General features: G+C 35.8%; 12 protein-coding genes and 1 non-coding gene across 13 annotated transcripts; 7 read left to right on the forward strand and 6 right to left on the reverse strand.

Annotated features, from left to right (window-relative positions):
• Positions 1-507: 507 nt before the first annotated feature.
• On the reverse strand, positions 508-1,608 carry T551_03149 (tRNA-intron endonuclease). The gene is made up of 3 exons (XM_018375412.1): positions 1,389-1,608; positions 1,208-1,345; positions 508-1,164 (listed from the first exon to the last, which is right to left on the reverse strand). The coding sequence occupies exons 1-3, from the start codon at positions 1,546-1,548 to the stop codon at positions 563-565; spliced, it is 900 nt and encodes a 299-aa protein (XP_018228311.1). The 5' UTR covers positions 1,549-1,608; the 3' UTR covers positions 508-562.
• A 295-nt stretch (positions 1,609-1,903) lies between these two features.
• T551_03150 (uncharacterized protein) lies at positions 1,904-2,967 on the reverse strand (the record flags this gene model as incomplete). Its single annotated transcript, XM_018375413.1, has 5 exons — positions 1,904-1,928; positions 1,972-2,482; positions 2,533-2,663; positions 2,717-2,876; positions 2,922-2,967. 5 exons carry the CDS (start codon positions 2,965-2,967, stop codon positions 1,904-1,906), a joined length of 873 nt encoding a protein of 290 aa, XP_018228312.1.
• A 285-nt stretch (positions 2,968-3,252) lies between these two features.
• Positions 3,253-4,125, forward strand: T551_03151 (cytochrome b-c1 complex subunit Rieske, mitochondrial; the record flags this gene model as incomplete). The annotated part of the gene is made up of 6 exons (XM_018375414.1): positions 3,253-3,383; positions 3,437-3,634; positions 3,680-3,695; positions 3,736-3,859; positions 3,902-4,026; positions 4,069-4,125. 6 exons carry the CDS (start codon positions 3,253-3,255, stop codon positions 4,123-4,125), a joined length of 651 nt encoding a protein of 216 aa, XP_018228313.1.
• Positions 4,126-4,289: 164 nt separating this feature from the next.
• Positions 4,290-5,164, forward strand: T551_03152 (uncharacterized protein; the record flags this gene model as incomplete). The annotated part of the gene is made up of 2 exons (XM_018375415.1): positions 4,290-4,557; positions 4,608-5,164. 2 exons carry the CDS (start codon positions 4,290-4,292, stop codon positions 5,162-5,164), a joined length of 825 nt encoding a protein of 274 aa, XP_018228314.1.
• Positions 5,165-7,065: 1,901 nt separating this feature from the next.
• Positions 7,066-8,347, forward strand: T551_03153 (serine/threonine-protein phosphatase PP2A catalytic subunit; the record flags this gene model as incomplete). The annotated part of the gene is made up of 7 exons (XM_018375416.1): positions 7,066-7,227; positions 7,284-7,341; positions 7,396-7,485; positions 7,534-8,021; positions 8,069-8,187; positions 8,224-8,253; positions 8,308-8,347. The coding sequence occupies 7 exons, from the start codon at positions 7,066-7,068 to the stop codon at positions 8,345-8,347; spliced, it is 987 nt and encodes a 328-aa protein (XP_018228315.1).
• Positions 8,348-8,695: 348 nt separating this feature from the next.
• Positions 8,696-11,755, reverse strand: T551_03154 (uncharacterized protein; the record flags this gene model as incomplete). The annotated part of the gene is made up of 14 exons (XM_018375417.1): positions 8,696-9,174; positions 9,221-9,328; positions 9,375-9,564; positions 9,621-9,752; positions 9,805-10,027; positions 10,074-10,399; positions 10,442-10,519; positions 10,564-10,655; positions 10,699-10,950; positions 11,008-11,089; positions 11,133-11,263; positions 11,311-11,466; positions 11,518-11,660; positions 11,703-11,755. 14 exons carry the CDS (start codon positions 11,753-11,755, stop codon positions 8,696-8,698), a joined length of 2,445 nt encoding a protein of 814 aa, XP_018228316.1.
• A 71-nt stretch (positions 11,756-11,826) lies between these two features.
• T551_03155 (uncharacterized protein) lies at positions 11,827-12,407 on the forward strand (the record flags this gene model as incomplete). The annotated part of the gene is made up of 4 exons (XM_018375418.1): positions 11,827-11,961; positions 12,002-12,086; positions 12,125-12,166; positions 12,211-12,407. 4 exons carry the CDS (start codon positions 11,827-11,829, stop codon positions 12,405-12,407), a joined length of 459 nt encoding a protein of 152 aa, XP_018228317.1.
• A 771-nt stretch (positions 12,408-13,178) lies between these two features.
• Positions 13,179-13,696, reverse strand: T551_03156 (ribosomal protein S12; the record flags this gene model as incomplete). The annotated part of the gene is made up of 3 exons (XM_018375419.1): positions 13,179-13,418; positions 13,455-13,466; positions 13,511-13,696. The coding sequence occupies 3 exons, from the start codon at positions 13,694-13,696 to the stop codon at positions 13,179-13,181; spliced, it is 438 nt and encodes a 145-aa protein (XP_018228318.1).
• A 57-nt stretch (positions 13,697-13,753) lies between these two features.
• On the forward strand, positions 13,754-13,855 carry T551_05043. Its single transcript has one exon. It is a non-coding gene; the product is annotated as a tRNA-Ile (tRNA).
• A 3,407-nt stretch (positions 13,856-17,262) lies between these two features.
• On the forward strand, positions 17,263-18,874 carry T551_03157 (protein sak1; the record flags this gene model as incomplete). The annotated part of the gene is made up of 3 exons (XM_018375420.1): positions 17,263-17,467; positions 17,551-17,755; positions 18,544-18,874. 3 exons carry the CDS (start codon positions 17,263-17,265, stop codon positions 18,872-18,874), a joined length of 741 nt encoding a protein of 246 aa, XP_018228319.1.
• A 176-nt stretch (positions 18,875-19,050) lies between these two features.
• T551_03158 (uncharacterized protein) lies at positions 19,051-20,612 on the forward strand (the record flags this gene model as incomplete). The annotated part of the gene is made up of 4 exons (XM_018375421.1): positions 19,051-19,228; positions 19,278-19,505; positions 19,558-20,002; positions 20,056-20,612. 4 exons carry the CDS (start codon positions 19,051-19,053, stop codon positions 20,546-20,548), a joined length of 1,344 nt encoding a protein of 447 aa, XP_018228320.1. The 3' UTR covers positions 20,549-20,612.
• Positions 20,613-20,755: 143 nt separating this feature from the next.
• T551_03159 (centromere/microtubule-binding protein CBF5) lies at positions 20,756-22,581 on the reverse strand (the record flags this gene model as incomplete). The annotated part of the gene is made up of 10 exons (XM_018375422.1): positions 20,756-21,040; positions 21,081-21,307; positions 21,354-21,527; positions 21,568-21,674; positions 21,725-21,846; positions 21,892-22,044; positions 22,090-22,118; positions 22,160-22,180; positions 22,227-22,281; positions 22,339-22,581. The coding sequence occupies 10 exons, from the start codon at positions 22,579-22,581 to the stop codon at positions 20,756-20,758; spliced, it is 1,416 nt and encodes a 471-aa protein (XP_018228321.1).
• Positions 22,582-22,776: 195 nt separating this feature from the next.
• T551_03160 (uncharacterized protein) lies at positions 22,777-25,910 on the reverse strand (the record flags this gene model as incomplete). Its single annotated transcript, XM_018375423.1, has 16 exons — positions 22,777-22,879; positions 22,927-23,183; positions 23,226-23,382; positions 23,425-23,476; positions 23,522-23,759; positions 23,804-23,939; positions 23,982-24,193; positions 24,244-24,375; positions 24,419-24,690; positions 24,737-24,891; positions 24,935-25,007; positions 25,059-25,125; positions 25,172-25,315; positions 25,388-25,507; positions 25,549-25,713; positions 25,857-25,910. 16 exons carry the CDS (start codon positions 25,908-25,910, stop codon positions 22,777-22,779), a joined length of 2,337 nt encoding a protein of 778 aa, XP_018228322.1.
• Positions 25,911-25,963: the final 53 nt, after the last annotated feature.

Here is a 25,963-nt window from a genome sequence, read left to right on the forward strand (position 1 = left end):
AAAAATTTATATTCTTAATTTTCTAAAATAAATCATCCATATTTCTAATAATTTAGCTTTTTCTTAAGATGAACGGGACCTTATATCATTTCGAAATTTAAGCTTATCTTGAAAATAAGAAAAATACTATAAAATAAGTAGAAGTTAATACTTCAAAAACTATTTTATTAATTTATTACTAATTTTATTATTTCTAAAAATCCTCGACTTTTAAAAAGATATTTTTGTGAATATTTTGATGAATTGTTTATTTTAATAGAAAAGCTATTAGTATTTATCTTTCTAAGAAAAGATATATAAGTGAAAAGAAGCATAGTTTTCAATAAATAGAGTAAAGAAAGATATTTATATCTATATCTACATTTATCCATTTATATATTTATATTATTTTTTTAAAAAAAATGCTATCTTCAAAAAGATTCTATAAAAGTAATCGATCAATATTTTTTAAGTTGAATTTCATAATTTATTAATTGAATTTCTGAATACCCTGTATGTTTTTGAAATCATAATTTATATAATAAAAACAGTAAAAAGTATTATATAGTATCTTTTTCCATTGTTATCCAAACCCGGTCCATTCGATAGTAAATACATGAATAGTATTAGTATCAGGATTGTTTGCTCCAATAGCCCACGCTTTTTTAACATTTGTTCCAAGTCTTCCACCACCTACTATATTCACTATAGGAAATTCTTCTTCCCATTCCATTACATTCACTAAAAAGTGAGAATGATATCTTAAAGGATCACCAGGATAAGCAAGATAATGGGAGCCAAATTTAAGACCAGGTGTTATATAGTAACCTTTATCATGAAAATATTTCCAAACGGAATATTTAGATGGATCTACATGTACTTTAGGAGATAATTCAATAGGCATTGTATATAGTGATTTTGCAGATTTAGTTGGAATGATAATATTTCTTGGTAAATCATAATCAATAGCATTATTTTCTTGAAGATCGAAACTTGACTTCAAAGGTGTTATATTTTTTAAAAAATTTACAAGATTTCTTTTTTGTGCATTTTGTTGTTCATATTCTATATTTTGACGCATAGCTTCTGCCATTCTTTTTTCTTTAAAAGAAAGCACGTCTTCAGGAGTACTGTTTTCAATATAAAGTTGGTGACGAAGTTTATCATTTACAATATAAGCATGACCTAAATTCAATTAAAATATAATATATTAGGTGAAAAAATGAACCTTGATCAACAAGCCATGCAACTTCTTCCTGCATTAATTCTAAAGGGAGACCAAGGAAAATATTTTGTTGAGGTGCTTGTGGCAATGTTCCAATAAAAGATCCACATATACGATACTGAAGTCTCAATTGAATTACAGCTAAAATGTATCAGATAAATAGGGAAATTCTATAAATAATAACTTTTATGATCATAAATCAAGTAGTGAGATGCAACAAGATAGATAGGGATAGAACATGTTTCCATAGGAGTTAACGAAGTGTCTGACATAATCCTACTATATAGTATTTTATTAGTTATCAAAACACGTTTGTTTTCAGAAAGAGGTACAACATTGATCATACAGATATTTTCTTTCAAGATAACACATAATAAATTATGTTACTCAGGGGATTGACAGATTAATATACCATTTTTAATCATCTAATGGTACTTTTTAAAATATAAAAGCGTACCTTTTATGTAAACTAATTGGATCTTTAATAAAATAAATAAGATGATACAGTTAAATTCCATAAAACTTATTTAAAATATTCCAAAATCTATTTATACGATATTATTGATATCATTTTTTGTTCAGAAGCTGTGATAAATATCGCTTAACGGAAAATTAAGTTCAAGAAAAAAAAGGATTGAAATGATAAAGATAGTGTTATAATAAAAAAATACATAAAATTGCAATTATTAATTGTATAAGCTATAAGATGTAAGGAAGAGTTACGCTACAGAAATTAGAAACTCTAAAAAATATATACATATAAATACCTCACACCAAGGCTAATAGCAAGAGCAAAAAGCGCTTTGACTCTTCGACGTTCAATAACGACTTCTGCCTCAAGTTGTTCAATTTTAGTGCGTTTAATTGGTATAAAATCATCAGAACCACAAAGTTCTAAAGGCCGTTTTTTAGAAGATCGAGGTTTACTTAAGTCAGAGGTAGAAGAAATAGGTGGTATTGTATTTTTGACAGAGCGTGGAGAAGAATCTAAAGTATCGCTTTTAAAGGGTTTAGAATGCATTTTTTTTGGAGAATCATGTTGTTTAACATGAGAATTTTGAGTAAGAATTTCAGAAAATACATTAGTATCATGTCGAGATATAGCAGGAGTAGAATATTTAGACTTGGATTCTGTACTAAACTGTATATGCTTTTTGAATGTAGCTGCAGTCACCTCCTTAGATGGAGAAACACTATTTTCACAAGAGCGTTCAATAGAAGCATTAATCAAAGCTCTAATCCAGGGGCGAATTCCATAATCTTCAGCAAGTGAAAGTGCTTCAAGGCATGCATAAGTACAAAATATATCAAAAAATAATAAAAAATACCATCTTCAAACATAATCCATATACCTGAAGTATACTCATTAGAAGTAGCACTGGGAATATGTTTTATAACATAATGATCAAATTCGATACGCTCATCTGACTCTGTAGCAGAAGGAAAAGCTGCACGAAACCTATAAATGAACAAATCAAAACTAAAGGCCAAAAACGAATCAAAGTATTTTACATTGCTGTTGCAGAAATATAATCCTGCTTATGTTTCATACGCACAAGATAAAGAGGATTATCCTTAGAAGGAACTGGCACAGGAAGTGTTATAAAGTCAATGTAGACATTGTTTTCAAACCGAATATTATATGTTTTGCACTGTTTCAAAAGCACTGATTCTAATATTTATATATTAGCCTAATTTTCATCGAAAAAAAACACACTTTTTGGTTTTCCAAGCAAAGGATTTTTCTCTGGAAGAGTTCTCATCTGTTTGACACGGAAATACTTAAGATTCTATAAGAAATTTTTCAATTTTGCATATTTTAGACGTCTTCGACAGTTTAATTAATTATGCGATTATCAACAGAAATTTAACGTAAACTTTTTAGAGAGTATAAAAACGCAGCAAAATATAAAAAAGTATTCTTTTATTTACTATTATTTATTAAAAATTGAAATCTCAAATAAAATTAAAATAACATTTAAATACTTAATATAAAAGTCACGTGATCTTGCCTCAAAAACTCAAGGAGCATAAAAAAACGTCAAGAAATGTTGCAAGTAGGAACGGCTAGAATTACACTTCAATTAGCACATATTTTGAAGAAAAATGTTCCAAATATCCTCATTCATTCTAAAAAATACTCTTCAACAACACGGATTCCCGATTTTTCAAATTATAAGTGTGTTTTGAACATTATTTGACTTTTAATAATTAATGATTTTTTTGCATTAGATCAGAGTCTTCCTTAGCAGTAAATAGAGCATTTTCATACTTTATGGTTGGTACGTTTGGCATGGTAGCAGCAGCAGGAGCACAAGCTACAATTACGGACTTTTTATCAAATATGTCAGCGTCAGCAGATGTTCTTGCTATGGCAAAAGTAGAAGTAGATCTTTCAAATCTTCCGGAGGGAAAAAATCTTATTATTAAGTAAATGATAGGTTTTTGTATATAAAATCCATTAATGAGTGCTAGATGGAGAGGAAAGCCGGTTGGTTTTTCCAATTTATACGCTTAACTTATAGAATCAGGTTTTTATTCGGCATCGTACGCAAGATGAGATTGATGAGGCTCGTTCTGTCAACATATCATCTCTTAGAGACCCACAGTCTGATGACGACCGTACTAAAAGGCCAGAGTGGCTTGTTATGATTGGTTTGTTGATTTTTTATTGTTTTAACATAATTAATCTTGCAGGTGTTTGTACTCATTTAGGTTGTGTTCCTATTGGTGAAGCAGGTGATTACCGTGGATGGTTTTGTCCATGCCATGGGTCTCACTATGATATTTCTGGTCGTATACGAAAAGGTCCTGCTCCTTTGGTAAATTTTTCCTTTCTTGAAAATCTATCTTATAGTTTTTAGAATCTTGAAGTCCCAGAATACGATTTTCTAAGTGATGATAAACTTGTTATTGGATAATTATCATATTGACTTATTTATCAACTATAATTAGTTTTTTTATTCATTTTCATTTGTCTTATACTGTTTTAATAGCGCTTGATTTCATAGAACGTCATAAAAGTTTTTTTTTTAAAAAAAAAAGAAAAGTATAATAAATAATATTTATTGTTTTGCTTTTTTCTATGAAATGCCCTTGGCTTTTTGTTTTAGGGAGCTCTAAAATGTTTTTTCCTTTGAAAAATATTTATTCAACATCTTTCAAACCATTTATTAATGGTCCAACACTATTAAAAAGTATTTTGAAGAAAAGAAACACATTGCAGGTCTCAGAATATATGAAAAACTGCATTTGTTGGGCTCTTATGGGTTCTGCTTCTGTAAAAGAAAAATTAAATTGGTTAACTGGATATACAAAAATAGAACAACTCAAAAATCAGATCCATGAACAAGGTGAAGGGTATTCTATTTCAAAATACCATGAGTTAAGATATTATGACTAGAAATCCTCTTAAAAGAGGCAAGAATTGAGACAAAAGAGGCAAAACGCAGACATACATTAGCAGTTCAACAACGTTTAAAGCTACAACAAGAAGTAAATGAACTTCTTCAACGAAAACATCTATGGACACCTATGGATCTTGAAAAATTCACTTCTTTGTATCGTAACGACCATGTTAATGAACAAGAAGAGCAAAGTGCTTATAAACATTTAATTGAATGTGAAGAAAAGCTAGATGAGCTGCAGGTTCAGCTATTAAATTTTATGCTTACTCGGTACCATGAAGAACAAATATGGAGTGATAAAATTCGACATACAAGTACATGGGGAACGTGGAGTCTTATAGGACTAAATATTGTATTATTTTTAGTAATTCAACTTGGATTGGAACCACGAAAACGACGTAGACTAATTCATGACTTAGAACAACGTATATATAGCATGTTTGAGAAATATAAAGATGATCTTAGTGCAAATCAAATGATGTTTCAAGTGCCAAAAGAATCTTTAGAAATTTCAGATGATCTTTCATCTCTAACGTCTGGGAGATTTCAGTAACAAATGCATTCATTTTATAGCAATATGAATAACATGTTTTTAGAGTGTCTGTTACACCAACAACACTTTCTTTTTTGTGTTTATCAAGTGCTTTGATCGGAGTTACCTTGTGTTATTTAGTTAAATGGATTTTTTAATAGAAAAAAGCAAGACATGATTTTCTCAAAAATAAATGAAAAGTAACTACTTATGATAAAAAAAATTAAAATATTATTTAAAAAATGTTTTATAGAAACCATATTCATCATTCTTTAATCTATATAAAAATTTTAAATATATTTAAATAATTTATTTTTATATTATTCTTATAGATTGTTAAAAAAACTATTCTAAAAGACATTGCTATTAATAGGAAATATATTATTTTATTTATTTTATAATTTTGGGACAATTAGATTTTATTCGGTTTTTATAATATCTAAAACTATTTTAAGCAATCAAATATTATATTTATGTAAAACTTTAAATTTTTTCTATAATAAAGTTAAATCTAGAAAATAAAATCTATTGTTTTTCTCAATGAAATAATATTTAAGTCTTTTCAATTTTTAAATCTATGTTAATTTAAAATAATTACATGAATTCTTGAAATGTGTACTATTAATAAAATTATTATTATTATTATATATTATTTAGTTTTTATTGATTTCTTTTTTTATTAAATTTATATAATATTTAGAAATAATTCCTTTTTATATAATAGATTACCATATAATTTTTAATATTTAATGTTACTCTATATGTTAAAATTATTAAAAAATATGTGGAAAAATGTTTTAGGATTATAATAAATAAATTTTTTATTAATTTTTAACAAAAATTAAAAAATAACTAAAAAAAATAATATAATTTTTTCCCTATTCTAAATTAATATTATATACTTTTATAAACAATTTAAAATAATTAGATGTAAATAAAAATAATGGTTTAATTTTTTATAAAAAATTCTCTTTTAAAATATTTCCAAATTTTAGGAAATAAAAAACATTCAAATAAATATATTAAAATAATATATGTTTGAACTTTTGTTTTATATTCATTAACATAAAAAATTATCTTTTAAATAAAATTAGAGTTAAGTCGTGTAAGCAAAGATATTCCTTTTCATGTTTTAAATTAAAATCTTTAAAAATGACTTATTTTTTGTCTTAAAAATATTTATTTTAGATGATATCAATTATTTTTTTCGCAAATATAAAAATATTATCAAAAAAATAAACTTATTAATAATTGCTCCAAAATATATATAATGCCTCCTTTTAAAAAGGTATATTCGTTTATCAATAACTTTTTCTTATTTGATTCTTCATAATGTTATTATGATTAAATTATTCGTTATCAATTTTGTTTTGGAAAAATATTTGACAAAAAAATCTTAATGTAAAATATTAAATAGTTACAAAGATTCAAACATGCATTAAAGATCTCATCCTCGTCTATAAAATATATTTTTAATGAGATTATTTTTATACATTTCTTTTTTCGTGTAAATTACATTATTTACTTTTAGCAAAAAATAAAAAAAAAGCATTTTTTAACACTTTATTCAATAAAAAATCTTTTTTTAACAATATAAAATCAAAAAATAGATTTATTTTCTTTCTTAAAAAACTGTCACCCATCTTCGTCCAATACGTAAATTAACGTTTCGAAAGTATACTTTTAACTTTTAACTTAAAAGATCAAAAAAAACTTAACAAATTGTTAATAAATAGGTAAATTCTAATATAAAAAACTTAATATTAAACTAAAAAGTATTTAGAAGTTAATATTTTTTATTAAAAAATTGGGGGTCAATAAAGGTTTATTAACAAATCATATTGATTTGATAAAATCAAAAAAAAAATTAAAATCTAAAAGTTGGCCATTATTTTCTTATTATTTGGCTTTATTTAAAAAATATGGAGGATATCCAAATGACTGATTCGGATATTAAACTGCCATTATCTCTGGGGAATATTACAGAATCACTTGAAAGTATTAATGAAGTAGATGGATGGATTAAGCATTTAATGCAATGTAAACAACTTTCTGAAGCAGATGTCAAAAGGCTTTGTGACAAAGTAAACATTTTATTTTTTTTTTAAAAGAAATAGTATTAATAACACAATTTAATTAGGCTCGAGAGATTTTACAAGAAGAATCAAATGTTCAACCGGTCAATTGTCCTGTTACAGGTAACACATGTTTTGTATTTTGTTAGAAAAATGGTTTAATTAACAAAATATTAGTTTGTGGTGATATTCATGGCCAGTTTCACGATTTAATTGAGCTTTTTCGTATTGGAGGAAATTGTCCGGATACGAATTTTTTATTTATGGGTTAGAACCATAATATATATTAAAAAGGCTGCATCTAAGTAAAAAAAGGTGATTATGTTGATCGAGGGTATTATAGTGTTGAAACAGTAACATTGCTGGTAGCACTTAAAGTGCGTTATCGCGAACGAATTACGATTTTGAGAGGGAATCATGAATCAAGACAGATTACGCAAGTTTATGGGTTTTATGATGAATGTTTACGGAAATATGGTAATGCAAATGTATGGAAAAATTTTACAGATCTTTTTGATTATCTTCCTTTAACTGCATTAATTAATGATCAAATTTTCTGCTTACATGGAGGTCTTTCACCCGGGATTGATACATTAGATCATATTCGTGCATTAGATCGCATTCAAGAAGTCCCACATGAGGGACCTATGTGTGATCTTCTTTGGTCTGACCCAGACGATCGTTGTGGCTGGGGAATTTCACCTCGAGGTGCAGGATATACCTTTGGACAAGATATCTCACAGGCATTTAATCATAACAATGGGCTGAGTCTTGTGGCTAGGGCCCACCAATTAGTTATGGAAGTAAGATTTCGCATGCAACCAACTATTAAAACTTATTTATTTTTAAGGGTTATAGTTGGTCACAAGAAAGAAATGTAGTTACGATTTTTTCTGCTCCGAATTACTGTTATAGATGTGGAAACCAAGCTGCTATTATGGAAATTGATGAACAAATGAAATATACATTGTAAGTAGCCTTATTATTATTCTTCTAACAAACTAGTCTGCAATTTGATCCGGCACCAAGAGCAGGGTAAGTTTATTTTTCTGAATAATAATAATTGTGTATTTTAACATATTAAATCAGGGAACCTCAAGTAAGTCGTCGAACACCAGGTATAACTTAACGATTTATTAATATCATTATTAAATTGATTAGACTATTTCCTATGATGGTTTCTGGATTTAAGCATAATGATACTGATTTCCTAAATAACTATCTCTTGAGTTGTAAAAGTATTTCAAAAATAGTTATTTTTGTTTTTTATTCAGTTACATTTCTAATTATATTAACAAAATTAGTAATGATTTATTCTCTATCTAAATTTAGACTTGCCAGGGTTTAGAGACTTTTTGTGAATATAATCAAATCAATGTAAGATAATATAACATAATTTCATGCCATTTTATACAGTGTTTTATACATATTAGTTATTTTTCATATATTTTGCATTATAGGTATTAACTAAGATTGATTATGAATGATACAAATCCAACTCAATTTCTGATGCCCTTATATATTTTCTCGAATAAGCAAAAATGATCTCCTTTACCCATGTCTTAAATTTTACTAAAAGTTCCCAAATTTGTTTTTCATCATTTTTGGTAAAAGACAAATCATGAGGGTTTTCTGCATATTCAACTTTAAATTTATATTTAAGTAAGTCTTTAACTGTTAAAAGCCCGCAAAGTTGACCATATTGCTCAACAAGTATTACTTTTGGGCCTAATTTTTGAAATAACTCCATAACTGTTTCTAGTGGAAGTTGAGGATGAACCGTTAACGGTGTAATATTAATACAATGCGAAAAATCCAAAGAGGCAGTAAAATTTGTATTACCGTTTAAACTGTCATAAGATTTCTTTAAAAGACTCTTAAATTCAGATTTATCTTCAGGTACTGAAAAAAAACAAAGAGTTTTAGGTGATAATTTACTTGTAGATTTGAATTTCTCTATTGAAAATAATAAATATTAAATATAAAATTGTTAAAAAATTACCCAATACCCATTGAAGATAACTACGTTTAACAAATCCTATTAATAACATTGATTCTCGATCAGTTACTACGGGAAATCCTTTAATATTAGATGAATTTAAAATTGCTTCTAACAAAAATTAATTATAATTAACAATATAGAATTTAATAATAACCTAGTTCTTGTAAATTCAATCCATTAGATGGAATAACAGTTAAATTTTGAGTCATAATGTCTTCTACCGGAACACCAAAATAATGCTCTTTAGAATCTAAATAAGGGAATCCATTAATCAAAATCGTTCTATTTGCAATTCCTCCTGTCTTAAAATGGTCACATACTGTTTTTGTAATTCCAACCACGATCTACGGATTAAACAGAATTAATATACATACTATATAAGTGTGTCAGGAAACTATACCATTGTTGGAAGTATAAATGTCAATGCACCCGTAAGTTCAAACATTATTACAACAACCGACACTGTAATATGCATTATTCCGCTTAAAGCAGCAGCAGCACCAAGAAATGCGTATGTTCCAGGTGTTATACACTGTTTAAAACATAACATTAATATTCATTGTTGAAAAAAATTCATAACTTACAGATACGTTTGGCTCACATGCAGAAAATAATATAAAATTTGAAAACCTTTTTTGTAAAGCTGAAACAAAAATACCCAATAAACGACCAAATGTTGCCCCAACAGCCATTGATGGTATAAAAATTCCTGCAGGCACCTTTAAACCATATGATACAATTATTAAACATGTTCTTATAATGGTAGCAATAATTAATGAAATTATTATCCTTCCTTGAGAAGAACGACTTTATATTATAAGTTTTATAGCGGATGAGAATAAATAATACTTACTTGCATATACCGTCATAACCTAAATCATCTGTACATTCTCGAAACAAAATTTTCATATTTTCAGTGATATCAATTCTCAGAAATGCATTACCATAACTCAAAATAGCCGTTATTATAGCAAAAAATGTTGCTTCAGATACGGCAAAACCTGAAAGATAATGTTGACGAAAAGCTTGAACACGAAGATTCCATTTAATTACAAATGCTCCATATATTCCTCCAAATACTCCAAGAATAGCGAAAAATATAAGTTCAAAAAAATGCCAACTTCGATTATAGTGAACTTGAAACATAACCAATTGTCCTGTTCGAAAAGGATTCATAGTCTTTACACAATTAAAAAAGTATATGAAAAGCACAAAATTTACAGATAAAACAGCAGTTGCTACTAATGCGCAAAAAAAACTTCTCCACATCGTTTTCATTGGAAAATGTGATGATATTTCCTAATATAAAGTAAACGATAATAGAGCAAAAGCTAATATTCAACTTCTAGGGAAAATAAAACGCCTCCAATTGGGCTACCAAATGCCACAGCAACACCTGCTGCTGAGCATGCAGAATAAACTTCTCTTAATTTGGCTTTGAGTGTTTAGTTTTAAAAAAAAATAAAAATAAAAAATACCTAAATGAGTATCGTATTTAGCGAAAAATCTACTAATAAAATCCCCAATGCAAAGAGAAACATGGACAAAAGGACCCTCTTTGCCTATACTAAGTCCAGATGCAATGGCTAATGAAAGCCCAACAGATTTTATTAATAACGTTAATGGCCCCAAAAATCCCTTCATTAAAAACCCACCAACAATACACTTAATCTCAGATATCCCTGACCCTGCTGCATAGGGTGCATATGTGCGTACCAGAAATGCACTCACTAGCGAAAAAAGCCCCTTCGAATCACTTCAACGTTTATTCTATCTGTATAAAATACTTACTGCAAATATAATATAAAAAAAAAAATTAAACAATGAAAAACTCGACCACATATGCCAATCACTACATTCTAATAATTCCTTCCGTTAATCACCTTTTCCCAAAAGTATAAGAGGTATATACACCTTCACCCATCTCCCAACAGCAAAACTCTTTGCTCAAGTACCATGCACCTGAACAGTACCCAAGCTTTATATCTGAAAGCCATTTCGTCGTTATGCCGATAAACGTTGCGTTTAATCCAATGAAAACACCTGACACATATACACAGCTGTCCTTATTTCTTCCAAAACAAAATTACCCACAATCGTCATAACAATCCACATCTTCCCGTTATAACATAGATCTGAAAGCACAGAAAATGCCTTTCTAATCCACGTTTTTTTCTCCATACTAATTTTCTTTGAATCACGGTGAACCGTCATCCACTGATTCAATGATGCATCCTGAACCCAGTCTTCACAAATAGAACCATTAAAAAGGCATTCCCATTATTCAAAGACATTACCAATTGTCCTAAAGTCTTCATAACGCTGGATTTCATCAGGATCCTCCATTGTCTGACGACGTGTGTAAAACCCCATTTTAACTCCGTTTAAAAAGGAATCTCCCTGAAACAAGAACTTACGGTTACATTCTAAATAAATAGACCTTTATAATCCCGTTAATTCCTTCTAAAATCACCTTTTTTACTCACCTTTTTCCTTTGAGATTTCCTGTTGTTGCCTCTCTGTTATCGTCGCCATCCGGTTGCTATAGCAAGACGATCGACAATATCTGATGTCTAACGACGTCTAACATCTGAAGACAAAAAATAATGCAGAATATGCATTGTCAAGATATTACTGGAACATCTATTCTTTCTGTCTCAAAAATCAAAAAAATCATTCAAATCGACGATGATATTGTCCAGTGCTCCAGAAATTCCGCTTTTCTTATTGCCATTGCAACGGTTTTTCCCTTCTTTTCTGTTTCTTGCCTGACCTTCAAAGGAAATGTTTATTCAGTATATAACACATCAGGGTCTTTTGATGTGCCTTAATGAGAATAAAAAGACTATCCTCTATAGACACCTTGGTAGCTGCTTCATTGTCTCTATCTGCTTACTTTTCCAGCCACTGCGGTTTCACGAATCGATTGTCTCGAGTTTTTGTCAGGTATACTGCCTTCCCTGCCATCCATTCACATGCTGACTTGAAAGATACAATTCCAAGGACTATTACATTCAAAGATCTTCCCTCCAAGAAGACCAAGTCTTCCAAGGACCCCTTTGGACCTTTTGAACCCTCTGGACCCTCTAATCCCACTGGGTCTGCTGTGTTGCAGGACACTCAGATCCCTGAAGACTTTAAAGATCCTACGGAACCTGCTCAGATCATGGCCACCGACACACCCTAGCTTGTTGCAGCCTAATGTTTGCTACCAACTCGTGTCTGGTGACCACCTGCTGTTATCAGAGGCTCTTGCTGTGCCAGAGCCCAGTTCCTCATTAAATCTCGCTGCATGGCACTGGTTCACTACAATTTCTCTTACTCTGCCTACTTGCTATTGTCCGTCTGCTCTACTGCAATTGCCATGCACTGCTTATACAGTGTCACTGTGTATCCACTGTCTATTTACTGAGTATTTGCTTCACTGTAGTGTTGTATACTCCGTGCTCAGACCGTATAATCCGTATAACCCATGTACTTGTATACACATCCATATACGTATATACATATACATATATACATATATATATACATATACATATATATATACATATACATATATACATATATATATACATATACATATATATATACATATACATATATACATATATACATACATATACATATATACATATATACATATATACATACATATACATATATACATATATACATATATGTATATATGTATATATTATATATATATACATGGATACATGTATATTCCATATACACTCTGTATACTCCATACACCTATAGATATCTGTATACACCACACATTCTTATGCATTCCCATATACATCCATATACACCTATACATGTCTATACACCCTTATACACATTTATACACCATACCACACTGTATTACATTCTATACACTTTACACACCCCATATACCTTCTTGGTGCTCTGGATCATTTTTTTTTCTTCGTCCCGTACTTTGACCGTCCCGTCCCTATCTCCTCAGTACTGCTTCTTTCCATTGATCCTTACGTCTCTCCACCACTCCCTGTACATCTCCTGCTCCCCGTACTATATGATACCGTACTCCTGGCAGGTCCTGTACTCGTCCTCCCCGTAATACTACAACTGCATGTTCTTGGACATTATGTCCTTCTCCAGGGATATATGCAACCACTTTCCTTCCACACGACAAACGTACCCGTGCAACCTTACGTTGTGCTGAATTTGGCTTCTGCACTGTTAGTATTGATATGTATTCAGTCTATACCTTAGGCTTCATCTATCATTGTCAGTTTGCTAGTCTTTGGTGTCTGTTTTGTATACCGTAAAAACCCTGTCACAGACTGCACGCCGTAGCGGTGCTCCATTGAGCCGTGGTGCACTTGGACGCTGCGGTGCACGTGGTACGCGGCATCCACGTATTACTTGCTGCAGAGTCGCCATTCTACGCATCCAAATCGAATTTGCTTGTAGTACATGTGCTCTAAGGTGACACAGTATCTGAAGCATTTAGATAGCAGTGTATACTGATTTGTTATATACAATACTTTACAAGTTGCTAACATCGCCCCACTAGCATAGTTGGTTATTGCATCGTGCTTATATGCCTTCCATTGGGAGACATTCCTCGAGACGCGGGGGTCGGCAGTTCGAGTCTGCCGTGGGGCATTTTTTGTGTCGTTTTGGCAACGGCTTAGTTTGGTAACTCTCATACTTGATCGAGTATGGTAGTTGCCGGGTTGGGTCAGGGCTTCCTGAAATAGAAGGGGAGTTGCCGTTGAGAGTATCTGCCTAGCTCGATACGTAGTCAGATACCTGAACAGGCAGGTCAGCTGCCCTATACAGTAGTCCGCAGCGTGCAGTGACACGGCGCACATACTACAATTATAGTCTGCGTATACTCTGCGTAACCTGTAGTGTGTAAGTGCGTAGTGTAGTGTATAAGTGTAGTGTATAAATGTAGTAACATGTATAATACAGCACACAGATTATATGTATGGTACGCTGTGCACTATATACATACTTGTAGATGTCTTGTGATGCTATAGCATAAACACGATGCAGCATATGCGTCGTAGGGTGTATGCTAGCATTGTACACTGTATACAGTATACACACCACGCTCTGTGCACAGTGTAGAACCATATACAGATAGTATGGGTAAGATGCATAGTGTATGCATAATATAGATGGTAGAGACTGTCTATACACTACATGTATATTGTATATACACTGTAGCTCACAGTGCTGTGGAAGCCATAGAGTATATACACATATACCATACATAGCGAGTATCGACACTATGCAACACACTGTTACACACATGTTATAGAATACACACTCTGTACAACGCATCCTAAAACAGTGCAAACTATATATCTGTACAACATGCACTGTGGCGTGTTGCACGATGCAGACGGATACACTGGAAACTGTGTGCACACTTAAAAGCCATGCTATACACACCGTGTTCTGTAGAGTATATCTTGCACTACACTACACTACACTTTGCACTACACTATACAGTACATTATACTATACACTATACTTTGCACTATGCTATACAGTATACACTGCTGTATACATTGCTGTATGCGCCATACATATAGTATAAGTGTATACTGTGCAGCAGAGTATATGCACAGCGTGCATTGTATGCATTTATAGTATATGTATTATATATATAATACTGCACGCTCTGCTGTATATTTGTACTGTACATTCCATTGCTGACTACGCTATACAGCTATACACGCTATACACTGTATACGCCATACTTTGGCACACTGCAGCACAGTAAACACTAGACATGCTGTGCATGTTGTAGCTGTGCATGCTGTAGCTGTGCACGGTATATACACTGCAGCTTAGGCAGTGGCTGCACTCACTGTACATTCTATACATTACACACTACGCACACAGCAGCAGCATATACACTCTATGCACACTATACACACTATGCACTACCATACACTGTAAATAGCATGCACTATAGATATACACTATATACCATACTATATACCATACTATATACCATACATATACATATACACTATATACTATATATACACAACCATACCATATATACCATATACACTATACACTGCAGATATACACTATACACTGTATACACTACATATACGCTGTATACACTATAACCATACACTATACATTCATATACACAGTATACTATAAATACCATAAATACCATATGCCATATGCACTATATGCACTATGTGCACTGTAACTATACATACACACTATACACTGTGCACACACTATACACTGCATATACACTGCACACCATATATACTGTGCATATTATACATACTGTATATGCTATATACACTATGTATGCTATGTATGCTATGTATGCTATATTATATACACTTATATACACTATATATGTTATATATGCTATGTATTATGCTTTGTATGCGTTGTATGCGTTGTATGCGTTGTGTATGCGCAGTGTACCCGCAATGCTGCAGCATATACACCGTGCTGTGTAGTAACGTATGCACTATAGACACATACAGTACATGCACTGCTACACTGTACGGTGCATATGCAGCGTGCCGGTGGGCGTCTGTGCGTGTCTATGCGCGTAGTCAGTGTATGCGTGTATATATGAGTATATATGAGTGAGTATATGTGTGTATATGCATGTATACGTGTATGTCAGTGTATATATGTATAATATCAGTGTATATTTATATATGAGTGTATATCTATATATGAGTGTATCTGTGTGTATATAGTGAGTGTATGTGTCAATGTGCATACAGTGCACGCAGTGCATACAACGCGCATACAAAGCATACAACGCACATACAAAGCATACAACGCACATAGTGTATAGCATATAGCGTGCATAGCACACACAGCGTGCAGCACAGCATATGGGCGTATGTGCATATAACATGTCCACTGCACATGCACTCTGCGGTGTATGCACTACGACTATACTGCTGTGCATACTATACATATACACGCATACATTGACACGCATATATACATATACACGCGCAGACACTCGGATGCCCACTGCACACACTGCACACCTACGGCGACTGCTGACACGGTGTATATGCACTGTGTATGCGCATATATACACGACACACACGTACTATGCACCGCACACTGTGTACCGTCGCCCCTGCCCGCACGGGCCGGCGCAGCACGATACACAACACTGCACACGCTGCACACTGCACACTGCATAGCATATACTGCATGACATTGTACACACTATACTACACTATGCACTACACTACACTACGCACTGCACTACGCACTACGCGCTGCACTACACACTGCACTACTGTCCATGTGCATGCTCCGGCCCGCTGCCGCTACCCGTATCACGTGCCCCGCCCGCCCCGCCCGCCGCTCCGGCATACCTCGCATACACCGGGTGCACCACCGCCCAGTAGATCCTCTGTGCGCCCTGGAACTGCGGCAACGACAGATACAGGATAAATACCGACTTGGCAAAGTAGTAGAACGCTGCTCCGTCAGTCACGCCCCCTTCCACGCACACCTACGCATCCAGTACAGCACCGCCTCCTCATAGTGCTCTGCCAGCACTAGCCACGCATAGATCACCCTGCCTTGTCAGCCACTCGCCTGCCGTTGCCGGGGCGCTGCCCCGGCAACCACCCACCAGTACGCCAGCCACTGCGTGCTTGCCGCCCTACTCGCACTCTCCACCGCCTCCACCGACCAGTATATCGCCGGCAGACACCCAAGCATATTTGAAAGTACCCGTCCGCCCACATTTCCAAGCACAAGGGCACTGTACACTGCCGCCACTCCCCCAACAACATAGATCTGGGCTCGTCTCAGCCCTGCACTTGGGCACTTTCTGCTTACCTTCTTCACCCCCGCCTGCCGCTCAAGAGTATTCAGACACGCATAGCGGCTCAGCTGCCTACATCAGCACACGCACTGCTGTCCACACATACTTCGTGGTCCAAACGCGAGATCTGCGCCTGCAGCCGGTCGTGGAATGACATGGCCCCAGCCTGCCCGCGGCCACGCTTAAGAGGGCTTTGCCCTCGGACACGGCAGCGATGATGCGCTACGGGTTTGCCGAGGACCCATTTGCTGAGCGGGCTGTGGAGACAGATGCAGACCACCAGGAGCTGCGGCGGGTGACGCTTGAGAACCTGTCGCTGTCGATGGAAGAGCTCGCACGCAAAGTGCGCGAGGAGGAGTGTGGCGCACAGGGCGAGAAATACCGCCAGGTGTTTGGCATAAGCTGGCTGATGCGGCACTGTGAGGCAATCCCGGACGTCGCTGTCCCGCGAAACCGGATCTATGCACACTACGTCGCAGTCTGCGCCGGCGAGCGAATCAAGCCGCTCAACCCTGCATCCTTCGGCAAGCTGGTACGTATGGTGTATCCCGACATCAAGACGCGACGCCTGGGCGTACGTGGGCAATCCAAATACCACTACTGTGGGATGAAGCTGCGAGAGGAGAGCCTTGGGCGGCGCGATGGAGAGGGCGCGTTCCTCAAGGGGCTCGAGCCGCTGCTCGAGAAGGAGTTCAAGAGGGAGATGCGTGAAGAGCCACGGGAGGACAAGGACAAGGCGGAAGGGCGCAGCGCTGCGCCGGCGGCGCAGGCATGCGCAGGGTTTGTATTCAAGTCAAGACACCTACACTTCCCCGCCAACAGCGGTGGAGGCGGAGAGCGGCGGGGGTTTGTGCTGCCGGAGATCGAAGAGTATGTGGGGGGAGAGGTGGACGGCGACACGAAGAGCACGCTGGCGTCACTGTACACGTCACACTGCAGCGCGCTGATTGAGTCGGTGCGGTACATGAGGCTAAAGCAGGTGGGCAGCACGAGCAGCACAGCAGCAGGGGCTAACGGGGCAGTTTCTGACGATCACGGGGACATTCCACGGCTCACTGACGGCACCGGTGCAGAAGCTGCTCTCGTCAGAGCCGCTGGCCAAGTGGGTGCAAAAGGCGGACTTTGAGATGTACAGGGTAGGCGGCGGCGGCGGCAGCAACGGGCTGACGGAGATAGGAGATTGTGCGACTGCTGTCGCCGCTGGCGCTGCAGGTAGTACCGGGGCCGATTCTGTCATCGCTACGGGTGCTGTCGTCGACGCTAATCAGCCACCTGACGCACGCGCTGTCGATGCACCCGGCACACTTTGTGAGGGCAAAGGTGGTACCGGCGCTGGCGTTCTCGGCGCTGCTGGCACGGCTACTACGGGTGAACGACACGGCACATGCGGCCGCACGGTTTCTGACGAATCCGGCGGACCGGGAGCTAATGAGAAGCGATTGGCAGCGGTACATTGATGCACGGGCGATTGTCAATCGGGAACTGCCCTGCCAAGAAGAGGAGGCAGTCAAGGTTCTAGACGACGTCCTGCACCTGCTGTGCGGGACGGGGCAGGAGGGTCAGAAGACAGAGAAGGAGGAAGGGGAGGAGGGGGGCAACACGCTGGACGGGGCGCTGAACCGATGGGCAGAGTACTTTTCATCGCTGCCGGGGCGGTTCCCAAGCGTCTCGCCGAAACTGTTTCTACTGTGTGCAGGGACGGTCGAGACGGCGATTCTACGGGAGATCACGGTTGCAGGGGGGGAGTCGTTTGGGGCGTGGTGGGTCGTTCGGTGCTGGATCGACGAGTGGATGTGTTGGATCAGCGAGCGGGGTGGGTTTCTTGAGATCCAGCTGATGGACCAGATGTCAGCGGGGGTGGAGAAGGCGACGGGCACCCAGGGGCTGGCAGAGGACCCCGGAGCGGCGCTCTCCGCAGCGCTGTGTGTTGATGCGGGCGCAAATGGTACCCTTGAGGCGCACACCGACGCCAAAAACGACGACTACATCCACATGGTCTTTGATGCAAACGGAAGCACATAGTCCCGCAGCACGCCTACTTGTGCAGGCAGTGCAGGCAGCGCCGGAAACAGCACCAGCGGTAACCAACGGTAGCCGGTGGTTGCCAGGCACCCTTAGCAACGGGCATCGCGATGCACGTGACAGTGCAGCAGGTGCGAAGAAGCTTCTCGAACATTTGGGTTTTTAAGGGCGAAGGCAAAGGTATAAAAAGGCGACAGTCCCCCTCAGCGGCAGAAAAAAGCGACAGAAAACCAAAAAGTATTGGAAAGCGTGGAGGGGCGGAAAAGAGAGAGCAGGCCGATGAAGGATCAGTAGAAATGGTCAAAGATCAGAAGCTTTATCGGTTTCTGGAGATTGCACCGGACGCGGACGAAAACGCGATCCGGAAGGCATACCGGAAACTGGCGCTCAAGTATCATCCGGACAAGAATCCGGCGGGGGCGGAACGGTTTAAAGGTGTTGGGAGAGAAGAGGGCGTTTAGACGCGTCTAATGTTTTTTTCGCGCAGAAATTAGCCTTGCCTATGAGGTTTTAAGTGACCCGAAGCGGCGACAGCTGTACGACCAGTATGGGCTGACGGAGGGCCAGCCGCAGCCGGATATGGGGTTTTCCGGGGGGCCGGGGGGGTTTCACGGGTTTTCGACGCGAATGGGCAATGGGCAGTCGTTTTTCTTCTCAACCGGTGGGCCGGACGGGGGCTCCCGGTTCAATCCGTCGTCGGCCCATGACGTCTTTGCGTCGTTCATGAAGAACTTTGGAGGCAGCTTTGGCGCCAGTGATGCAGACGACTTCAGCATGGGAGACATGTCTGGGGGGTTCGGGCGGTTCTTTAATATGGGCGGAAGCACAGGCATGCATGGGGCCCATGGGGCCCGTATGGGCGAGAGCAGCATGAAACGCGACAACGCGGAGCGGGAAATCGTTACCAAACCGCTCCAATTGACTCTAGAGGAGTAAGTACCCTTTTCCCTCCTCCTCCCTCGGTGTTTCTCACGCATTCCCGTAGATTGTTTAAAGGCACTACCAAACGCATGAAAATTAAGCGCAAAGTTTACACCAGTGGAACAATGCGCCAAGAAGAGCGCATTTTAGAAGTTCAAGTCAAACCCGGCTGGAAACCCGGTACTAAAATCAAATTCGCTAGAGAAGGCGATGAAAAACCCAATGGCACTGTACAGGACGTGCATTTTATCGTTGAAGAAAAACCCCATCCCCTCTTTAAAAGAACGGGTGATAATCTCACCACCGAATTGGAACTCACTTTACTCGAAGCATTAACCGGATTTTCCAAAACCATTGCCACAATCGATGGCAAACACTTAAAAATTACAAGTATTAATCCAGTGCAGCCGGGCCATGAGATATCGTATCCTGGTCACGGCATGCCTTATTCGAAAGATCCTTCTGTACGTGGAGACTTGATCGTTATTTGCAAAGTCATCTTCCCGTCAACCATTTCTCCTGAAAAAAAAACAGCACTTAAACAAATTTTTACGTAAAATCAGCATGATAGTAGATAAAGCAACCCGGGTTTTCATTAATTTCTCATTAATAGATATATGGCAACTGTGTATAATAAATCGATAATTGTGTGGTTCTAACAAAAGAACAAAAACTCAATTCGATATTTTGAATTTTCATATTACGCATAAAATGTACATATATAAACATTTGAAATATCATACTTAACAATGACGCCACATTCTTTATACCGCTTGTTTTCCTTTCTTTTTTTCTATTTTTCTCTTCTTTTCCGGGTCTTTCAAACCCTTTGTTTCACTGTCCGTTGCATCTTTTTTCCTTTTCTTTTTTGCATCTTTTATTTCTTTGGGAACCGCAATATTATCCCGAACCTCTGGTTCCTTAATCGTTGTTTCAAGAGTAGACGGTTGTTCAGACGGCTGTTCAGACGGTTGTCCAGAGGGCAAATTATAATCTACATACGTAGACTTCCATTCTTCAGGTGTTGCATCATTAATTCTTCCATATTTCTAAAAATATTAATGAAATAAAAACGAAAAGACAACAAACATCAAGTTTGCCTTCTTTTTTCAAAATCTTTTTCTTCATACTTTGAGGGCCTAAACCCCACCTTCGAGGATAGGTATCTCTTTCCATAATACATCGTTTAATTTTCGCCACAACACCATGATCACATGTCGACAATTCTACAGTCGACATCTGAGCAATACCCAAAGCAATTGCTTCACCTTTTGTTGTCATAAGCACAACTTCTTCATTAATTTCAATCCCAGACTCTGGAATTTAGATAAGAAAACTTAAAATATACAAAAAAAAACAAACCATAACGAAGTAAACCCGGAATCATCAATTTGGCACCATAACAAATAGCGTTAACCGCACTATCCTTGACAACAATTCTTTTATAAGACACAAGAAGAGATTCCAAAGGCCGGATAACCCGTCTTAAGTACTTTTCGTCCCTTGTATTATCATATTCCCATTGTGCATCAAGGACTATTACGTTCTAGACAAAAAAAAAGAAAATATCCAATACCATCATGCATTGTAACCATTCCGTCCATTTCACTCATACAGCCACTTCGAACACGACGAAGTTCTTGCATATGAGCACCAACGCCTAATAAAAGCCCTAAATGCACACTAGTAAAAATTAACACATGATCTAGATTTTTTTTAAAGAAATAAAACACCATAAAGTACGGATATATGTTCCTGCTTCACAACTTACACGAAATACACCAAGATGACGATCATTGTCGAATTCTAGCAACTTGGATTCATGAATGGTACGAATCCGAAGTTGACGTTTAACCTAACCAGATATTAAGAGAATTCAAAAAACTATAAAACAACTTACAGCAGAAATAAGAGGAGGACGCTGAAACAAAGCACCTGTCAATGTTTCAAGGCATTGGGCAAACTTTTTTTCTGAAGATAAAGCCTCATGGAACCGAATTACACATACATATTCTTTCCCAGCACCTTGCTGAGATTTAACCAGACGAGTTGCCTAAAAATACAAATTAATGGTTCCATATAAAATAAAATAATGTACCCTATCAATACAAACAATTAAACATCCTTCTTCACTTAACACACATTAAAAATCTATTCAAAGCTAATACCTGTTACTTTGGGATCTAAAGCTACAAAAGAATTAGGAAAAAACAAAGATAGAAAAAGAGTATTTACTTCCAGAATGACCAGTTTTTTCACAGCGTAAAATCCGTTTGATCCATGCTACAACCTAACAAAAAGAAATATCAAAATACATTCTTTTTTTTGAAGAAAAAAACCAAAGAACCTCATGAGACGACGGATTCGCTGGTTTATCAAGATTAATAACACCAGAACTTATATATGACTTAATATCTCTTTTTAACGGCGATGATCCATGAGGAATCGGAGTATAATGTCCCGTCCGAACTATCAGTTTATCATAGTTTTTCAACAAAAGAGGCCATGTAGAAGCATCTGCATTGCCAGAAATATTCTCCGGTTTAATGAGATAATCTGTATTTTTCTGGATCTCTGCAACTGAATCCATGCTTAAAATTCAAAATATAATGGTAAACGACATAAAAGATCGCAGAATTTTTAATACACACGAAAGAAATAGATAGACAAAAAAAACAGTAACAGATACAAAATATACAATAGTTAAGGACTTTGTAACTAATAAAAAAACATATAGAAATTTAACAAATTCCAACTTTATTTTATAAAATATAAAATGAACATATCAAAAACGCTGACTACGAAGCAAACTAATGGTATTCTCTGCAGACCTAATTTTCGAAAACCTTCTCTCATCTACTGGTTTATTCGTTTCAATTATAATAACCCTGATATTAAAAATTAACAAGTAAAATATAAACACAAAAGGAAATACTTTTCAAGGAGAGTAATGGCAGCTTGAGGCTTAACACGACTATATTTCTTGAATTGTATATCAGCGTTAAGATATTCTTCAGGTGTTTCTGACATAAGAAAATTAAGACTTTGTCGTTGTTCCAGAAAAGTATCTGCATAAGAGATACTTGGATCACTGAGACTTTCAACAAATTTCTCTAAATACCGCAAATCTACATCAAGATTTAAAATGAAATTTTCGTTAATTTTCTTGGAATTTTTATTTAATAATATTTGCTAAAATATAAATATATATAAACAAAACAAAAGACCACTTACCATAACAGAAGATGCAAAATGATCTAACGTTTGAAAATATACAAATGTCTTTATAGAATGTGGGAGATTATGCAAAGTAGAACTCATGACAGTCGTTAAATATGAAACCATTTCAAGCAAATATGGACTTGGTTCTGTTTGTTTCGTTACAGCTTGTCTTTTCGATCATTAGAGTAGTAAAATCGCACCAAACACTTACCGATCATAGTCTATAATTTCCAGAAAATCATCTATTTTAGAATTAACCAACTCTAAAATACAGCATTAATCATGCAAAACAAAAGTTAATTATATACCAAATATCCGTTTTTCTGCATCTTTAATTGCATCACGAAATTCCGATTTAGCCCTTAGTTTTAAATTTCTAGTTTTACCAGATGCTTGTATTTCCAATAATAAAGAATCAAGCTCATCACAGGCACTTTCAAAATGCTCAAGATTAATTATAATCTGCACTACTTGCGCCAAATTATTCGACTTCAATCTTTCAATCAATTTTTTCTTAACATGACTAACTAAAAGCTCATCTAAAATCTATTTTCTATAAATCATAAATATAAATATACATTTAAAAAAACCTGTTTTAAAATATCGTCAATATCGTGACAACGATTATAATATCCTTCAGCAAATTTATAATATTGATTTACAAAATTTCGAATATCCACACAACATAAGGGATATATTTGAGAAAAAGGAAGGGTGATAGGAAACCTATTTTAAATAAGTATAACCATTATTATACATGAAAACAACTTTATAGAGTCCATTGAATCATTAGGTTTATACCAACTAACATCCAGTACTTTTTGATAATCTTCCATATTATTAATTACAATAGGCATATAATCGTCATCGGCGACAATCTGCTCAAAATCTTTACTAAACTGCGCCTTTAATAATCTTGAATAAGTTTCAAACAAATTTAAAGAAAAGTTATGTAACTTTTTCATTGAATAATCATATGTCTAAAAATATTAATTTGAAGGAAACAACAAACTCTAAATTATAATAGTACTTCAATGGCTTGTATAAATAATAAAATAACAGATTTTATATCATGAATTAACTGAGGATCATCAACGTCTTTAATACTATTTGAGATACTCTCAATCAATTTTCCAGACAAAGAATCCCATAAAGAGTCAATCTATATGCATGAGATAATAAAAACCATTGTTATAAAAAATTACCTCCTCTAAAGATCGAAAAGCGCTTACTTTATTCAAAGTAGTCTTTTCTATAATAATAAACCCTGCAACATCCTGAACTAGTCTATAAATGGGAGATATATCCTTATTTAGAATAAGTATTGAGTTTGGAACCAATAAATCTTTCTGCATTCTACGATCATTTTCATAACTCATCCGAAATTCGTCATGAAGCCCAAGCTCATCATAAATATGAAGACACTCAAATAAACACGTAAAATCAACTTCAATCTGATCATTATATGTAACGTCAACTAAATATCTTTAGAAAACGTTTCAATCACAACCCTAACATCTTACAATCATCTCTTTCATTTAATACCCATTCTACAGGAGAATTGAATTCACACGATTGCAAACGTGGATCTTGTTTAACACGCATATTCCAAATTCTTTGTCTTTCAAGAGTTTTTTGAAACACCAGTTCACCTACTTTGCTCGAACTTGTACGCAGGCTATAATGTTTCTCAATACGATTCAAAAGCACAATAAACATACACTAAAAGCCATTCTCTAAGATTTTCCATTACTGCCTCTTTAATCTTATGCTTCATATATGGAATCGAATCACCTAGACAATATTAACGTATTCAAACAATGTATTTGATTTTTGAAAACACACGTATGTTTTGTGCAAAACGAAACTGCAATACATCTTTTAAATGAACCGTTTGAAGCTCCTCAAGAGACTAAATTTAACTTTAATACACATCAAAGAAAAATAAGAAAAACAACCCTCAAAGCACGATAAAACTCCCTATTTTCAATCCACTCATGAATCTTATTCACTAAACGAAGCACCTTCAGACATGTGCGAATAGTATCAGATGTTTCATTAATAATCTGATTAACCTGACGTGCATCAACTAAAGCACGCTTCTAAATTACCGTCAGAAACACAAACCAAGTTTGGTACTGTTCCATATCAGTACCAATCGTGCATTAACACACCTTTGCCGCTAGATCACTACCGTTTCTCTGAATATCTCGATTCAAGCTAAATAACTGTTCCGTAAGCATCAATACACCATGACGCACACTCAAAAGTTGATCAATAGAATTAATGAATCCCTGACATATATAAAATACTTTTTAAGACATAAATCAAAAACCTGATGATGTTCCAAACACGTTTGCTCAACTTCCTTACGTTTTTTCTCTGCCCATTGTGTCCACATATCCACCAGCCCATCTTCCGTTCCTGACTCAAATGCTTTCTTTAAAACAGGCACAAATACTTCCACTTGATTATTCTCTAAAGAACTGTGCTGAATTATCTAAGAAAAACAACAAGTAAGTATATATTCATATGTTTTTCATGGTTTTTTAAACAGAATTTCTCTGATTATTTCAATACTTTGTTACACAATTATACATTCCATTTTTCATTTGTTTTCACAAAAATACATATCTAACGTACCTCTTCCATGAAATGCATATCCTTTAACTCACTAACATTCGGATCATTTGCCATCTATATTTTTTAATAGCTCTTCCAACACACCGCTACTTATCTAAACGCTGTTA

Source organism: Pneumocystis jirovecii (assembly GCF_001477535.1).
Source record: "Pneumocystis jirovecii RU7 chromosome Unknown supercont1.15, whole genome shotgun sequence".
In the NCBI taxonomy this organism is placed as follows: domain Eukaryota; kingdom Fungi; phylum Ascomycota; class Pneumocystomycetes; order Pneumocystales; family Pneumocystaceae; genus Pneumocystis; species Pneumocystis jirovecii.

Coding starts and splice junctions, on each gene's coding strand:
- T551_03149 (XM_018375412.1), bottom strand. CDS start 1,548: ATGATCAATGTTGTACCTCTTTCTGAAAACAAACGTGTTTTGATAACT. Junction 1,346..1,388: donor CTTGATTTATGATCATAAAA/GTTATTATTTAT, acceptor GATACATTTTAG/CTGTAATTCAATTGAGACTT. Junction 1,165..1,207: donor TGCATGGCTTGTTGATCAAG/GTTCATTTTTTC, acceptor AATTGAATTTAG/GTCATGCTTATATTGTAAAT.